Source organism: Vombatus ursinus, unplaced genomic scaffold, assembly GCF_900497805.2.
Source record: "Vombatus ursinus unplaced genomic scaffold, bare-nosed wombat genome assembly UNPS02014863.1, whole genome shotgun sequence".
Lineage (NCBI taxonomy): Eukaryota > Metazoa > Chordata > Mammalia > Diprotodontia > Vombatidae > Vombatus > Vombatus ursinus.
The window spans coordinates 20,397,624-20,416,102 of record NW_020954641.1 but is presented as its reverse complement, the minus strand read 5'-3'; the positions used below and the strand labels follow the sequence as shown (position 1 = coordinate 20,416,102).

The window sequence follows — 18,479 nt, the reverse complement described above, 5'->3', positions numbered from 1 at the left end:
CTATCTATCTATCTATCTATCTATCTATCTATCTATCTATCTATCTAAACTACATGTTACCTCCCTATGAGTTCGTTGAGGGCAGACACTAATTTTTCCTTTCATTTTCAGTACCTAATACAGTGTCTGGCACATGATAGGCACATAATCAATGCTTAGTGATTGATAATTCAACATCTACCTATAACATGAACCCTTTCTACAACCTTCTTGGGCAATGTTCACTCAGTCATTCACTCAGTATCCCACCTCAGTTTAGAACTTGCAGAACAAACTTTTCATACATTTCTTACTCTACTCCCTACAGAAATAAAGCAAAAAATTGAGAAATATATTTCAGCTGATCCAGTAGAAATGCCACTGGAATGGTAGCCAAAGGGCACAGGATCTAGGGTGGGCTCTGAAACTAATTATGTGACTTTAGGCAAATCACTTTCTCTAGCTGGTCTCAATTTCATCATCAGGAAAATATGAATAATTAATTAGATAATCTTTAAACCTCTTCTAGTTTGGTGAGTTAATTCATTTCCAGGAAGAACATTAGATATTTCTTGGGGTATTTTTGTTCTTTCATTAAAGATTCCTGACTGCTCTCAAATTTTAAGAGTAACTAGTTAATGACAATCATAATGACAATCATAATGACTATTATTACAGCCAAAATAACTCAAAGTTGATGCCTAGTCACAGTTCTAAGGTCACACAGTACAGGGCAGTTGTAGAGCAGAATTGTGAAATCACCAACCACTAAATGTCCTTAAAACAAATGTAGAATTACTAGTGTAGGCAGTGAGTGTAGCCAGTACAAGATTAGTGACTGATTCTCTCATGAACTCTTGCCTAGTGGAGAGTCTACTCTTCTCTGCTCCCATGCCCTAAAATGTTTTTAGCCATGTCTTGAGTTGTTACTCTAATCCTTGGCCCTGAGATTAGAAGGATAGCAAATATTGAAAATAAGTGGAATTTCCAGAACATGGGGTATTGATGAATCAGAAAGGTAAAGTCTTATAAACTCAGGAAGTGGATGACCACCGGTTATTCTCGTAGGTCTCTTTCTTTTCTTGAGTTACAAAGTCATCTTAATCTTGGTTGCTAATTGTTATACCAAGTACTCTCAGACTTGTTTCTTTTTCTGCTGACAGAAATGTAAAAGATAACTGGAAATGGAGGCAGGTAGAAGTAGAGGATATGACAAGCAGATGAAGCACTGGCTGTTTAGAACACTTCTTTCCTTTATACACAGCACAGAAATTATGTGTATTTTGAATCCCATTTTAAATATGAGGAATTTGAAGCTCAGAGACAGAAAAGATCACATGGTTTATAAATGTTGGAGTTAGGAATATAACCCAGGTTTTCTGACTGTAAAATCAATGATCTTCTGTCCCACTCTGGAGGACTGCAAAGGTAACACATATTCCCAACCCTTGAGGGTCTGCCAATCTAAAGTGAAGCTATATATAGCAAACACACAGGAAAATACAATACCAACAAATTTGGATGTAAAATAATTCTGTGATGAAGGTGACACAATTTTGAATGGATTAAAAGATTAATTTTCTAGATATCAAAAAGAGGCAGAAGATATCCAGTTCTTGGGATAGTGGGGGACAGAGACTTTAATAGTATTTTAAAAAATCATTGAAGAAAATATCAGTAATGATTGACCTACAAACCTACCTCTCCAAATTTACTAAATCTTTATGACAAAAATTTACACAATGGTTGAAGGTATCCTTGATGAGGGTATGAGAAAGGAAGAGCAAGCTTTTGAAAACTGAATTGAATAGAAGGCCACATTTTTATGGTCACACAATTAGTTGAAAAATACAGAAAATACAAAATCTCACTGTACCTTTTACTTAACTATTAAAAAAGCATTTGATTCAGTGCAGCAAAATGCTAACAAAGGTTTTCTTCCAAAAAAGTATTTCCCACATATATGTTAAAATTATACAGGATCCCTTGAAAGATGAAACAACATGAATTTTGTTCAATGACTCTCTGATCATTAATATGAGACAAAGCATAAAACAGATTGGTCCATGGTGTCTGCCACCATCACAGCAGATTTTCAGTACAAAATCTAAATTAAATACAAAAGGATTCCCTACTTTTGGAGAGGTACTCTGCAGAGTCCCCTAAATGAGGTCTATGATCACTCCAACAATTTTGGGCTATCTCCACAATGAAAAAAGTGGATTAGGAATGACTTTTGGCTAGACTAATATGGAGTTGAATGAATGACCTATATAGATGAAGAGGTGATCAAAAAACACATATATTTAAGATAAACCTGCAGACAGATAGTTAATGGGCCTCAGAACTGTGGATACAATGAGGAAAGCAAGGTGGGTTGCTGTTGAGTATTTATTGACTCTAAGTTTCTCTCTGAAACATTTTTTCTTTTCTTCTTCTTTCCTCCTCTTCTTTCTCATTTTCTTCTTCCTTTTCCTCCTCCTTTTCTTTACCCTTCTCCTCCTTCTCCTTCTTCTCAGAACAATGTTCTTCCAATGATACTTCATATCTCAATTCAGTGAATAGCATAGTCTCTGAAGAATGAAAGTTGCACGTCACTCAAATAATAATAAATAAAACATGTTGGGAAAAAGTGGACTTCAAAAAATTGCCAATGAGCAGTTGTGCAGAAGTAATATAAAGAATATCATCAAAGAGATGTATGACTAGGAAAAGAGGAAAGGGCAAGGTAAAGGCAACTAGGTGGCAGACTGGCTAGACTGCTAGCCCTTGAGTCAGGAGGACCTCAGTTCAAATCTAGCCTCCGACACTTACAAGCTGTGTGACCCTGGGCAAGTAACTTAATTCTGTTTGCCTCAGTTTCTTCATCTGAAAAATGAGATAGAAAAGGAAATAGCAAACCACTCCAGTGTATTTGCCAAGAAAACCCTCAAAAAAGTCAGAAATCACTGAACAACAACAAAGATTACCAGTTGTCAGCATATATTCTCTACTTGTACACATAAAATGTCAAGAGTTTTAGAAGAAAGTAAAAAGAATGCTGAATATTTAAAGGAATACATGGGCAAGAGTTGCTAAGGATGTAAAAGCATGGTAGAATGTACTACGGTAGGATGTAAACTGTACAGGATTACAAACAGTGGAGGAAGCAGCCACATCAATGAGATAACAGGTTGATTTAAGCATCAAAGTAGAAAATTATGTATACAAAAATATGAAATACTTTGAGATCAAATGAAAGAAATCACTTTCTGCTCTGGTGATCAGGAAAGGCTTCAGAGAGCAGGTGGGATTTGAATTGGCCCTTGAAGGATGTACAGCAATAAGAAATAGAAGTATTTTTCATGGAGAGTGAAAAGCATGAGGAAAGGTTCAGAAGTAATCATTTCTGTAAAGACTCTCCTGAATCCATGACTAAGTTTTAAGCTCCTTAATGGCTGAGATTATGATTTGTCCCTATTTATATGGTTCATATTGCCTAGCACAGGACTGGACATAGAATAGGTATTTTATATTTGCTGATTGATTTGTTGACCCAAGAAGTCATTCATAGCAGCAAGAAGGGGAGAAAATAGTCTTTATCTACACCTTCTTATTCTCTCCTCCAACTGAAAGGTTCTGCTCTTCCCAACCTAGCCTTTTCCTTAGGTCACACTGTCTGACTGGATTGTCTAAGGACAATTCCATATTGTTCAGGCTCACCCTGGAGCTACAAGGTGGGTTATTTTCCTGTTTCAAGGCTATGTGAACATGATTGGTGTGTTGTAGGAAAGTCTGAGGTTCTCATGAGGACTAACAAAGTGAAATATATTGTGCAGAGAATTGTGATGATGCTGGGCTTAAGGCAAAAGACATTATTCTCATCCAACCATGTTCATGACCCCTGTCTGTCTTACAAATTTACTCTCTGGTCCACCAGATCCCCACAGAAATCATGTATTTGGGGAGTTAATCCACTTAGTTATTATCACTGTAGATTGTTACTATCACTGTAGGCTCCCCTTATGAGTAACCTAAACCCTGTTCTGAAAGTTATTTGAGTGAAAATTATGCCAAGTACAAAGCAAACCTTAACTCATCTTTCCAAAGATCTGTCTCAAGTGGGAAAATGACATTTTAGGAAACAACAGGACAAGTAATAGCAATAGATTTCTGGAATTCTTTTTCAAACTCACAAAAAAGATTACGGCCCAGCCTAAGTAGAAATTATATATTTTCTTTTGTGTATAGAAATATCAATTTATGTTATTTATATTATATATTTATAGCATGTTATTTATATTGCTTTTCTACTCTTCTCCCTTCTCTACTAGATCTTACCCCAAAACCAGTCTCCAAAATCCTCTTAATTCTTCCTTATTACTGTATATGTATATATATGTGCATACAAATATGTGTATATATATATATATTATACACACATACATTTTTAAATATATAAAATCTCTCTATATACATATACATATATACATACATATGTGTATATATATGTGTATGTATAAAATTTCCCTTTCTCCTCTTTCTAAATCCTCTTATTGTTTCTAATCTGCCCTTTTTGCCTTCAGTCTATGGCACATACCAGCTGTGTGACTTTGGGCAAATCACAACCACTCAGTGCATGTGTCAATTCTCAAACTCTATAAGCTACAGAATGGTGCTGACTTGTTTTGGTAGATGGAACTTTAACATCCACAAATTCTCTTTACCAATGAAATGACAGATCAAGTCCTTATCTTCATATTACATCTCCAACAAGACTTTGGCTCCTTGAGGTCAGAGATCTCACCTTCCTCTGAACTCACACAACTTGTTACCTCTACCTCTCATTGGGCACTTATTCATATACTACACTATTTAATATCTTAAATGGTTTTCTTATACTATTATTTGATTTTTCATGTGTTTATATACCTTTGTTTCTGGCAATTCCTACTGAAACTTAGTACTCAATAAGCATTTGCTGAATTATTATTATTATTTTGATAGTAGAGTCATAGTCTTTCTTTTGATTCCTATTGTGACCCAAGTTTAGTATTTCTCAGCCAACTAGCTCAGGTAAGGTGGAATAGTCTATAGCAACCATAAATAAAACAAATTTGACTGATCCACAAAGAGTTCAAACTCATAACCTTGGCCTTCATAGCACAGTGTACTATGTGGTCAGCAAAGTATAGACCAGTGGTATGTCAGATTGGGAGTGCATAAAGCAAGTATGCAGAGCTCCGCGGCAGCCAGGTGGGAACCTAGTCCTCACGAGAGCATGAATCATAAGAGGCTCCCAAGAGCAAAGATGCAGTAGTGTAGGACACTAAGCATGTTTGAGGAATATAAAATGAGCTAACAGTGGCTATCACATTGAAAGAAAGTTGCAGAAATCTTCTGGGAGGAAAACTGCGAGCTTATTTAGCAGAAGACCCTATTTTATGGTCCATTTGTGTTATATCTCCCAAGAAACCCCTTGTCCCAATTAAATAAGCATCTGGGGCTACTGCAGGCTTCTTCTCTGTCAGTGATTATAAAATGAGATCTAATTTCTTTGGGAAACTAATGGTCATCCTAGGCACTTTACTTGTCTTATAAAATAATTTAATATTGATAGAGTGATGGCTGATAAAAGTTTAATTCAATTCCCATTGCTGCAAATGAATGCCACAGTAGCATCCTTTATCCAGCCTATTAGCTTTGCCTAGTCTTTTTCTCAAGAACAAACTCTTTGAACCACATACTATATAACTCACTTTTATCTTAGTATCTATTTCTAATTTAGCATCCAGAAACCATGGCTTCCATGATTGAGTATTTATGGGACTCCATCCCTCATTTCTCATTAAAAACTTCTTTTTCTTTCTTTCTTTTCCTTCCTTCCTTCCTTCCTTCCTTCCTTCCTTCCTTCCTTCCTTCCTTCCTTCCTTCCTTCCTTCCTTCTTTCCTTCCTCCCTTCCTTCCCTTCCTTTAGGTTTCAAACATGACTTTGCCTGGTACTGAGGGTAACATGGCAAATGATAGTATATAAAGTGTGATGGCTTCACATGCCAACTCTATCTCCCACATTTATGGTTGCAGGATCAGGTAGACAAAGCCCATGTGGTTTCCAAGTTGACCCCACCAGGGGACATACACACACACATACACACACATAATACATACACATGCATATACACACATACATACACACATGTATGTGTATATATATATATATATATATATATATATATATACACATATGTCCAGGAGAATCTGGTTTAAGGGAAATCGTGAGTAAATGTGAGGCTGCACCTTCTTAACTGAGCAAGAGGGAAAATAAAAATCTGACTCACTAATTACAAATCGCTAGAACTTCCAAAAGTACTGACATAGTGTTGAGAAAAGAACAATGAAGTAAGATTAAAGAGAGTTGGGCTCAACAGTCCTTGCTCTACCACTGATTCATTATGTGATTATGGATCAATCACTCCGTGCTTTAGGTTCCTCATCTATGAAAAGGGATAATAATTCCTCATTTATTTATTTCAGAGGGTATTAGACAGATAGGGAATAGACCTTCTATTTCATTGGTATAGGAAATGCCCTGGGTGAGAAACTTTCCTTAACCATGTAAGTTTGCATCTTCTCAGTATCTTGGAGTCTTAGAAAGCATCTGATAGCAGAGAGGTAAAACCTGCAGTGCAAAACTCCTGAGTGCAGCTCAACCAAGTTAAAATGTAATTGGGGAATGTTAAACAAAATAAATGAAAATACAACAAAACATAATACTAATTTTTGTTTTTTAAAGTCAATATGCAGCTCAGAAGGATCCATTTCTATTTGAGTTTGACCCCACCATAACCTAGAGCATGGAGAGAAAAAAATTATTTGCCCGGGATCACATATTAACTAAGTGTTAGAGGCAAGCCTTGAACCAATATACTCCTGGTTTCAGGATCAGCTTTCTTATCCACTAAGTTGTTTCTCCTGCAGGTTAGATAATGAAAATAAAATAAAATGATAGAATACTAGCATGTTTTGAGCTAAGGACCTTAGAGGTCATCTAGTCTAACTTTCTAATTTTATAGATGAGGCAAGTGAGTCCTCAGAGTACTGACCTTGCAAAGAGTTCCACAGATTCTCATTGCTAGATACTGGCCGAGTGAGGACTAGAACATAGGTCACCTTTGCACTCTCATTCTAGTGCTCTCTTCTCAGTTCCACAGCCGTCTTATCATATCTAATTTCTTTATGACTTTATCCCCACCATGAGGATACACATTTAGAGGAAGTCCTGAAGGATTCTTTACATAATTGTTATATGCCACACTTTCCCTACCAGCATGTAGATATTTTAAGGGTAGAGGCCTTTTCCTATTCATTTTTGTTTCTCCCACAAAACTCAATATGCCTATCTAGCACAGCACCTTCTGTTTAGAATATGCTCAGTAAATAATTTGTTATTATTGTTTTCAAAGACTAGTTCTCCCTATTTTGCCCAGGCTCAAAGTATAGGAGTTGTTTATGGGCCGAATGCCAAATTATTTATCGGCCCAATCCCACTCTGATTGGCATGGGGATTTTGACCTGTTCCATTTCTAGTTTGCCCCTCCTTCAGCATCCTGAGACCCTCTTGCTTCTACAGGATCATACTGAACTTAGTGCATACACTTGTTTGGCTTAACTTGTGAGCTCCTGAGTTAAGAAATCTGCCAGCCTCAGTTTCCCTAGTAGCAAGGGTTACAGGAATGTGCTACCATGCTCACCTTAGTAAATGATTGTTAATCTGAATTACTGAATTATTCTGCTTTAATGATAGAAAGCTAAATAGGAGAAGAGTTGAGTGGAAGAAAGAAAAGAAAAGATGAATGTGGGTATAGCCTATGCAGACTTTTAGTTGAAATATAAGATTTATATATCTAATTTTTTAAAAGCAAGTTTTCCAAGTTGCTACATGGCTACACAATATAGCTTTAATTATACCACATTTCACTCTGATCAGTATCTATGACCTAGGCAATCTGAATACTCACGATTATGTATGCAATAAAAATGAACACAAGTAATACATATGTGTTCATGTACATAGAACTGAAAAGAGAAAATCTTCAAACTGATAAAAGGTAAAATAGTTAAATGCAGAAGATACTAAAATTCTTATTTCAAGGAATGACATTGAACCTTTAGACAAACACACTTTCTGTTAAGTTCTAGACCACATTCTGTCAAATTAGGTAATAAGTCTAAAAAACTCAAAAAATAAATTAAAATACTGATATTAATAAATATAAATCATCAAGTATACTAGGTACATTAAGACTTGTAAGCCAGCAAATCTACCAGTTAGTGTCCTAGAAAAATAAACTTTCTATATACAATGTCCTCATAATCAGAGAAAGTTGTTGAGCATCAAAGTGGAAGTAACAGTCAACTTAAAAGTAGAAAAGTCATTTAAAGGAATCTGATTCTCTATTTTTTGTATATTTTCACCCATTTCAACAATTTTCAACATAGATCTGAACATTTTCTCACATACATTCCATTCTAGATGAGTAAGATTTAAATTATTCAAAGAAGAATCCTTGAGGCTTCAATTTACCTCATCAATATAAAATGGAAGCTCTATTTTGAAAACACCAGCATTGTGAATTAGATACCCTTGAGCTAATATAGCTGGTCAACAAATACTTATTGAATGAATGAATGACCACAAAACACATAATATGTTTTTTGAAGTATCTTTCCAAATTTAAATATCTAAAGAATAATGCTGACAAAATGTATAATATGGAACCCATAAATTGGAATACCCATCTTTTAACTGTCATAATAAACATTTTAAAATTACTCCTACATAGAGCAGAACTCAGTACCAAATGTAACATCAAAGGCAGTGAATAAGATATCATGAATCCTGTGATCTTGTCACATATTAACATGGAACAAACTTAAAGAGACATGGAAAATTTAGAAGGACACAATAATGAAAGAGTATCAAGCATCAAGTCCTTATGGGAAAAGGGTCAACAACAGCCAATTTTACAAAAAGACAGTAGAGGAAATCTTATTAGAAAATATAATTATATGGGTAGAGTTAAATTTACAGAATACATGAAAAAAATCCAAAATTGACACTATATGAAGATTGCATGACTATATTGTAATCCCCAGCCAAAAAACAGGCTCTTCTGGGGGCTATGGGAAATCCATTGAAGTTAAGAAATCTGACAGGGCAGAAACTCAACTGTTTCATCTCACCTGTTACTACAATGGATCTGAATCTGCCATGGTAACATTCATGTTGAAACTAAATGAAAATGAAGTGACAAGGACTTGATGCAAATTTAACATTTCCTGTACATAAATACATAACTTCAGGCTAGAAGACACATTACCATTAGAAACTGAGAACACCCATAAAAGAAAAGTTAACCCCCACCCCTAACCTCTAACAAAAGAAAACATGAAAATGGAACCATGTCCATGAGTCTTATCTTTGAAATACAGTTTTTTTAATGATGAAAAAGAATCTCAATATGATCCATTTGATTAACTAGGCCTTGCACTGTAAACAACAAGGCTATTAAATTATGAACAACCCCTCATAATCCCTCTAGGGTCTCTTTATTACAATTGATCATTATAAAAATTTTAGCAGATAGTATATATCTGGATGCCAATGAGGCATTTGCTAAAGCACCATACAGTATCTTAAGGGAACAGCTAATACAAATTGGCTCCAACAAAAATACAAATAAATGGATCAAAAACTGGCTATCTAACCGTATACAGAGAGTAATCGTAATTGGTAGTCCGTCTAGTTGGGGAGAGGTTTCCAGTAGGGTCCCAGAGAGATCGATATTGGGTCCCATTTTGTTTAATATCTTTATAAAAAATCTGGAAGACAAAGTAGAGAATGTGCTAATTAAGTTCACTGATACTGCTAGATTGGATTGGTGGTCAAAGTTAGCTTGGATATAAATAAATGCAAATGGTCGTTCAAAGCTACAATACATGACCACAAAGTTCCAGAATGGGATTTTTACTTAGTTTATCCCTAATATATCATCTTTATCTCATTGTACAATCAGTATTGCTTAGTGCCTTTAAACTACAAATAGGTCAAGTATACTAGTAAAGACAAGACACAAACTCACAACATAAAGACAAGGCCCCAAGTCGCCATCATTCTCAGTTGCATATTACATAACATGAGAGAGCAAAGTGAAAAGGAGCTTATGTGAAAGACCTTGGTGCACCTTTAATTGGAAAACTATAGTCAATATGTAGTATTATAGTATTAGATAGTAGTAGTATAGAAAATATATTGGGATTTTTCAGAGAGGCAAGGGCCAGGACAGCAAAAGGGCAGCCATATATAGTGAATTGGATACAGAAAGAAAGAGGAGTGCATATATAGTTCGGTATTTATACAAAAAAGAAATTGAGGAGGTACAAGAAAATCTGATCATCTGGAAGTAATTGAAAGATAAAAAAGATAAGGGTAGAAGAAATACAGTTAGGAAAAAAAGTAGGAGCAAATTAGAATCATCACAAGAAGAAAATGTTAGACTAATCGAGAAGAATCAATAGAGTTCTGCATAGAAATGTCATTTGTAGAATATTCCATTTATTGAAATAGGATACTCAAAAAAGATTCTATAAAGCTATTAAAGGGCATGGGACTAATGAAAACTTAAATATTTTTCACTTTGAATAGCAGTATAAATCCAACTGATTAAGTAAGTGATACTTGCTTTGACTAAGGGTTATCAGTTTTTATAGTCAGAAAGGGATTTTCATGCGTAATCAATTGAATAAAAATGACTTGAGGATTTATTTGTAATTATTTTCTTTTTTGGAGGTTCAATTTCTAATCCCTCCCCCCTTATTCAGAGCTGTGTGACTTTAAGTAAGTCATTTCATCTATTTAGGCATCAGTTTCCTTATCTGTAAAATGAAGGGTTAGACTAGATGACCTTTAAGGTCTTTTCCAGTTCTAGCATTCTATGTTCTTAGATTCATTCCAATTCTAATATTCTATGGTTTGAACTCAAATAACATTGGAAGATTATTTCTCCCCTTCTCACCCAGTCATGCTATAATCTGGATGCACCAAAGCAGCAAAAACACTTAAATCAGAGTTTTTTAACCTTTGCTCTGTGTGTGTGTGTGTGTGTATGTGCGTGCGAGATGGGCCTCTCTGGCAGTCTGGTGAAGCCTACTTATGGAATCCTTCTTAAAATATTTTTAATCACTGAAGGAAATGCTAAATTTCCATTAGTTGTTAGTGAAAATAAAGACATAAATGTTTTCCCATCCAATTTCAGGAACTTTCTGAAAGTTAGCCATGAACCTCCTGGGGCCCCATGGACCCCTCAGAAGCCCTTACTTAGATGACTGTTGGAAACTAAGAAACTTGGAATATTACTGCTTTCATTTTGTCTACTCCCAGGAAGGAAATTTCTTAACAAGAAATAGAGTGACATTATTCATGATAGTGATAACATTAACAGTAACAACAACAAAATCATATATGGAGAATGATGTGAACTGCCTCTGACCTCCTTCTGGAATAAGATAAAAACCAGTAATCAGAGGTGCATGGAATCTCTGCAAGCTGTGACCATCATCTTTTAGCTAATTATGATGGGCCCAGGTGTTCTGACCTCAGAAACAATCGGTAAACTTTGAAATAATTTTTTCCATGGATTTTGCAGCAAACACATTTGAGATGTGTTTCATTCAACTTTTAAGACTAACTACTAGGGTGAAAGCTATCAATCAAATCATCTTTTAGTAAAGACGAATATATATTTTGTTTGCTGTGTTATGTGAAGGACACAGACACACTGCTCTAGGAGGTTGTAGAGTACAGCTTAAATGAGGCAAGAATCTGCACTAATATCCTTTGTATCATGAGGAACCATTTTAAACAGAGTATAGGATCAGCAATAAAAGCCTAGCTTTGTTGAAATTCTGATCCAGGGAAATAAGCTCTCCCTTATTCTGGTAAGTTTTAAGAATAGGATAGATATCTATTTGAGAACCAGCCCCACCAGGGAACAATATATACTAGTTCTTTTTTGATGGTGTATATTCCCTCTGTGGATGTTTCTATACCCTAATGCTTGACTAACAATTCTGGGACTCTCTTGATTCTCTCTCTTAGTTCAATCAGTTATAAAACTATATATTACTTTAAGCCTAAAATTAATAAATTAAATGCAAATAGTCATGAAAAATGTAAAGGACAAGAGTGATTGAGGATCATGTTATCTTAATTGATTTAGATTCATTCTAAAATTCTATCCCATGATGTACTTTTTTCTCTCTCTCAACTAATACCATGTCTATAGTAGGGAAATTAAAGAGATAATTTGAAGTAAGATTATGGGCTTATTTACCTTGTTGACATCCATGCGCAACTTCTCATTGTTGGCATTGGCAGCTTTTTCAGCTGCTTTCTTTTGACGTTGGGGTCCCCTACCAAAGAAGATGTAGTTGACCAGTGCATACTCCAGCAGTGCCATGAACACAAAGACAAAACACCCCATAAGATACATGTCAATGGCTTTCACATAAGGAATTTTGGGGAGAGTTTCTCGAAGATGAGTATTGATGGTTGTCATTGTGAGTACCGTGGTAATTCCTGAAAGAACAAGAAAATTCCATTAAATATGCTAATTTGAATCCCTTGCTATTATTCTTTCTAGAATGTAAGATCCATGAGGACAAGGACTGTATATGATTCTTCTTTGTATCCCCTGTGGCATAGCTCTGGACACAGAATGGGCATTTAAGTATCAGTTGAATTGAATCTTCATATTTGGAAAAACTTTATCATAAGACATGCTAATACATTAATGGTTTCTCCATCATCATGTCTGTCTCTGACAATCTGACATTCTGTCTCTGATAATCACACTGAGAATGTTCTGTTTATAAGCCTGATTACCCTCAAAGAGGTTTAAAGAAAAGTGTCGTTTCCTTTTTCTTTGATCTCTGGAGCTCTGTGTATAGTAAATGATGTTCTTTGAGGAGCACCGTGGAACATTCCTATACTACCTTGTCCTTCACAGTTAAGTTTTTGTCTGATGCCATTTTACTTTCAGTATAATGGTAATTATTTTATGTGATCTTGATATTAAATAAACTTGCTACTACCAAAATCCCCAGGAAGCATAATTCATTATTGTCTCTTTCCTCTTCTCTCCCCTCCCTCTGATGTAATAATTTGAACTTTAACGAGAATAGGATAAGCTATGACAGCTTTGCTTTAATAGTATGCCTATTTTGGTACCTCCTGCCATTCAAACTCCAAACAAAATATTATAGAGACTTAAAATTTGATGTTTTTGCATCTTGTAAGTTATTAAATATACACCATTATATTTCTCTTTCTCACCCATAAAATAGGTTGACTGATATGTGTTAAACAGGTACCATGAAATAATCATGTGAATAACATTACATGAAATATGCTTCAATAATAACATCAAGATGATGGAACTAATTTCATTACCAAAAACCATACGCTTAACTAATTCTGACATGAAAGAGTCTTAATTTGTGCTTAATTGATTTAATGCTGAATCAGATTGCCCAAGCCCTAACAGCCAAATCTTCTTAGCATGTCCTGATCTGGCTTCATCATGCATCACAAGTTCAAGGCAAAGCAAATTCACCAAGTTACATGAAAATGACTTACCTAAAGCTACTCGTGCTGCTGAGGCATCATAGTTAATCCAGAAGGAAACCCATGAGAGAATAGTAATCAGAATGGAGGGCATATAGGTCTGCAAGATGAAGTATCCGATGTTTCTCTTAAGCTTGAAGCTGAGGGACAGTCTGGGGTAAGAGCCTGAAAGAGAAGGTTTAGGAACCATCACTATCATCTGATATCTTTCAAGTGTCTGCTATCATTAAAATATAACACTCTGCTTGCAGATCTCTTCTCCATACATAGCTATAGACCCCCTTATTGCTCTTGGGCAAGAAATGCTTCTTGTGTGAATAGGGGATCTGAGTTTAGAGTTTTTGATGAAGAAAAAGTGGTTTAGGCATAGTGAACTTGAAATGAGGGATAGCTAGGTTTGACTTATGACCCCTCACTGGTGACCTTAGGGAAGTAATAGCTCACATTTATATAGTGCTTACTATGTGCTAGGCACTGCACTAAACACATTAACATTAGTATCCCATATGATACTCACAACAATCCTGGGGGGTAGATGCCATTATCATCACTATTTTACAGAGAAGAAAACTGAGACAAATAGATTAAATAATTTGTCCAGGGTCACAAAGGTAGTAAATGTCAGAGGCTGGATTTGAATTCAGGTCTTCCTGACTCCAGGTCTTATGCTCTATCTACAATACCACCTATCTGCAGTTACTTAACCTCTATGAACCTCAGTTTATTTAGCCATAAAATAATCATAATAACTGTACCTGCCTCCTAGGGATGTTGGGAAATAAACAGTCTTTAACACCTTGTTTTCTGAATTTGCTCCCACTAGTCTGGAAATAGCATTCTCCAAAGTCAGTAATGACCTAAGTCCAAAAGGATTTAATTTTTTGTTGTTGTTGCTTTCTGAAGCCTTTGACATTACTGACCATCCCCTCGTCATAGACAATCCTATTCCCTCAGCTTCCCTGACAATGAGTTTTTTCAATTCTTCTCTGATTACTCCTTTTTTGACTTCTTTGCTAGGTCTTCTTCCCATTCTGACTACTTGAATATGGATGTCTCCTCTAATATTCTATCCTGGATCCTCTATTCTTCCTATATTGACTTTCCCTTATTGATCTCACTCATTCCCATTAAATTATTAGCTCTATAAATAGCACCCATCTCTCTATATTCATCTCTTCTTCCTATCCTACAACCTTTCCTCAATGATGTAGTCCTACATCATTGCCTACAGGCATTTGGTGGATATCTCCAACTACAGCTTCTATAATATGGCAAGTTCAATATCTTTTTCCCAAACCTGTTACTCACCTAACTTTGATTTTTGAAGATGGAAAGGAAAAGATTAAGGAATAAGTATTTATTTAGTGCCACTACATGCCAGGTGCTGTGCTAAGTGCTTTACCAATGTTATCTCATTTGATCCTCACAACTTCCCTGGTAGGTAGGTGAAATTATTATCCCTATTTTATAATTGAGGAAACTGAGGAAAAAGTTAAGTGACTTGCCCATCTCACAGCAGTAAGGAGGATGGATTTGAACTCAGGTCTTCCTGACTCCATGCTCACTGATCTAACTACTACATCACCTAATTGGCTCATCTTGGTCATTCAGGTTCCTACCCTTCAAATAGTCTTTGACATTTTCCTTTCCCCATCCCCAGATGTTCAATAAATTGCAAAGTATATTGATCTTGCCACTGCAATATTTCTCAGTTTTTTCACCACCTTGCTCTGGCCTTCATTTCATCTCACTATTAGTTTTAGAATAGCCTTTTAACTGATCTTGCTTCCTCCAATCTCTCACCTACTCAGTACATCCCTTTCATACCACCTTAGGTAATTTCCTTAATTCATGACTCTAGTCATATCACTTCTCTATACAAAAACCTTTGGACATTCCCTACCTACTACAAGATAAAGTAGAGACTCTCTGGCATGGCACCGTAAGCCCTGCACAACATGGCTTTGATCTGTCTATCCAATTTAACCTGACCCAAGTTTCTTAGAAATCTCTGTCTCCAATTATTGTTTAATGCCATTCATTCCAGGCAAGGGTGAGAATTGATGGTGATGGGATTTGGGGGGTATTACCCAAACATGGCATTAAATTAAAATAGCTCCAAAGATGAACTGATAGAAAATGAGAAAAAACAAATATTCTGAGAGAAAGCTTCTTTTTGCTTCCTTAGGTCTAACAGAGAGAACTAAAGTTAAAAGAGGAAATTCAGGGATGAAGTCATTGATGAGGGACATCCTAAAAGTTCAGAAGCCAGGGGGGAAGTGGAGATCTATTTCCCTCATTCCTGTCTTCAATCTGGCTGTCATTTTGATTTTGTCCACCAGTATCATGCTGCAGTTTCAAGTAATTTGCTTGGACAAAAAGGAGTTGGAACATCACCAGAAGGAGAATGGGCAAGGCAGCTGACATTGGATTAACTGCTTATAGAAGATCTCATTTCCATTAGACTTCCCTGGATGGGGATCAGGCCCATGCATAAAGAAGATGTTCCTCTGGACTGATTATTTGTCATTGAATGAATAGTTCAGGATTTAAAATCTTTTTTCTGCACTCTTCTTTGACTTTGCAAAGAAAACATAAAAACATGATTATAAGACTGAGCTTAGCCTTAAAAAATACTAATGTTGTTGATTTTCTTTTCTTCTTTGTGCTGAGGGATGGTGTGACAAAGCTTCCTGGCAGTAAAGCAGAAAGGGGCTATTTAAAGAGGTACTGATGTACTCTTAAAACACACACACACACACACACACACACACACACAGTCACACACACACACAATCTGAATAAACACAACAAAAACAAACTCTACCAGATTGGTCTTTTTGCCAGCTGGCCTTTCTTGGCTTGATTTATTATCTGACATGGTGGACTTGCCCTTAAAACATTTTTATAGTTCCCACCAACTAAGCATATTAAAGAATTATCCCCAAGAATAGGAATAATCCAAACCAGTGTTTGAATCACTTGACCTCCAATGCTTCAAGTAGTTCTAAAGCACCTCTCCCAAAGCTGAATCTAATCCCTATACTCAAAGCAGTGGCAGGTCAAAATATTGAGGTTGGCAGAAATTTCTCCACTTCTCCCACCTCCACTCCACCACAAATCTTGTCCTAAAAGACCCTCTTGATTTTTTACTTTTGACAATTTTATTACTCTTTACTTGTTCTACTTGATTGAAAAAAGAGATCAAACTCAAAATAGTGTGGAACTTTTGTACAATAATTCATCATAAAGGGGACTGGAATTTTTAGTGTTAAATGATTTTTTAAGGATTCCTTGTTATCAGTAGAATTCATTCATCTTATACCCTTTCTCCTCTGATACCACCAGAGAGTTACACCTATCCACCCCCCTCCCATCACTTGTGGAAGATACCCTTTCCACTTTCCCTTCTTCTTTAGTACCAACCTGTGGAGAAAACAACCTTCTTGGTAATCAGTTTGTAATCAACAATAGAGAACTGTGGCAATTCTATCTTTGTCACTCCTGTCACTGCATTATCATCTCCACGCCAGTAAAATTCAATGTCATCAGTCGTATAGCCATCTGTTAAAAGAAAATAAGAAAAAAATATATTCTTAGTACGTAACGTATTTCATTGAAACCTCATGACAAGAAGGGGAAAAAAAACCAGTTAAGCTGCTAGGATAGGATCTGTGCAGAGTCATATTCCTTCCAAGTACAAATCACAAAATCTGGGGCCCTTTTGCCATGGGGTATTGTAACATCTGGCCATCAGCTTTCATGTGCCTACAGAAGTGTCTCTCAGTCCTAATTTTTGAAATTAGAAAACAAAACACAGCTGTCTTTGTTTCAGTTTGAAGAGCAAATGATTATATGACAGTACTTCTAGGAGGTGTCCCATAATCAAATGTAAGGTAAAAATACCTTTTGTTTGGCTGTATTTCTTATTCCTTTTGTTTTAAACTGTATTTGTGATTTGTTTAGTATGGGGAATTTTTGGTGAGGAACTCTGTACTAATGCTCATTAGCAGTGCTCTCAAACTTAGTATCTTAGAACAGAGGTTCTTTCCCTGAGGTCCATGATTTTCAAAAATATTGACAACCTTATTTCAATAGAATTGGTTTCCTTTGTAAGCCTATGCATTTTATTTTATGTATTGAAAAATATTGTTCTGAGAAGGGTTTCATAGGCTTCAACCAGACTGCAAGAGGGATCCATCACACACACTCACACACACAAACAAAAACAATTAAGTCTTAGGGAAATGTCTGGAGGCACTGAGAGGTTAAATGGAATACTTCAGAGGTAGAAAGATGTAGTAGTAGAGACTTGGTGATGAAGTAAATCCTTTCACATCAACTGTCCCTCTGCATGCTTATAACAACCCTGTAAAGTAGGTAGGATAGACATTGTTCTTTTTCTGCAAATGAAAACAAGGCACAGAAAGATCCTAAGGGACTTGCTTAATGTCATTCAGTTGGTATCTGCTAGGAATAGAATCCAGGATTTCCAACTACTGGTTCTATGTTCTTTCTAGGGAGATAGAATGGTGCCATGGAAAGAATGCTAGATTTGGAGTCTGAAGACCTCAGGTTCAAATCAAGCTCTTCCACTTAGTACCTGTATGACCTTGAGCAAGTCTCTCTCTTCAGGCCTCAGTTTTTTTCACTTATACAATAATGAGATTGGAATAGGTGACATGGAAGGTCCCTTCCATCTCTAAACCAACAATCCTGGGAACTTTATTGTCCCCCAAGTGACTGTCCCACTTCCAAAAAGGATGGGAATCAATGTCTTGAGATCCAAGGAACCAGACATAAGAAATAGCTCACCTTTCTAGTTGATGAAGTGCTT

At 36.0% G+C, this 18,479-nt stretch overlaps 1 protein-coding gene across 2 annotated transcripts in view; it reads right to left on the bottom strand.

The window, feature by feature from the left end:
• Positions 1-18,479, bottom strand: part of GABRB2 (gamma-aminobutyric acid type A receptor beta2 subunit) — a 245,171-nt gene that overhangs the window by 20,396 nt on the left and 206,296 nt on the right. The window contains exons 6-9 of one of the 2 annotated variants that reach the window (XM_027841694.1): positions 17,069-17,206; positions 13,655-13,807; positions 12,351-12,595; positions 9,727-9,840 (exon numbers count right to left, since the gene is read on the bottom strand). In XM_027841694.1, the coding sequence (XP_027697495.1) occupies positions 9,727-9,840; positions 12,351-12,595; positions 13,655-13,807; positions 17,069-17,206 (650 nt within the window). The remainder of the gene's footprint in view (positions 1-9,726; positions 9,841-12,350; positions 12,596-13,654; positions 13,808-17,068; positions 17,207-18,479) is intronic. The other variant, XM_027841695.1, reaches the window with a different exon arrangement.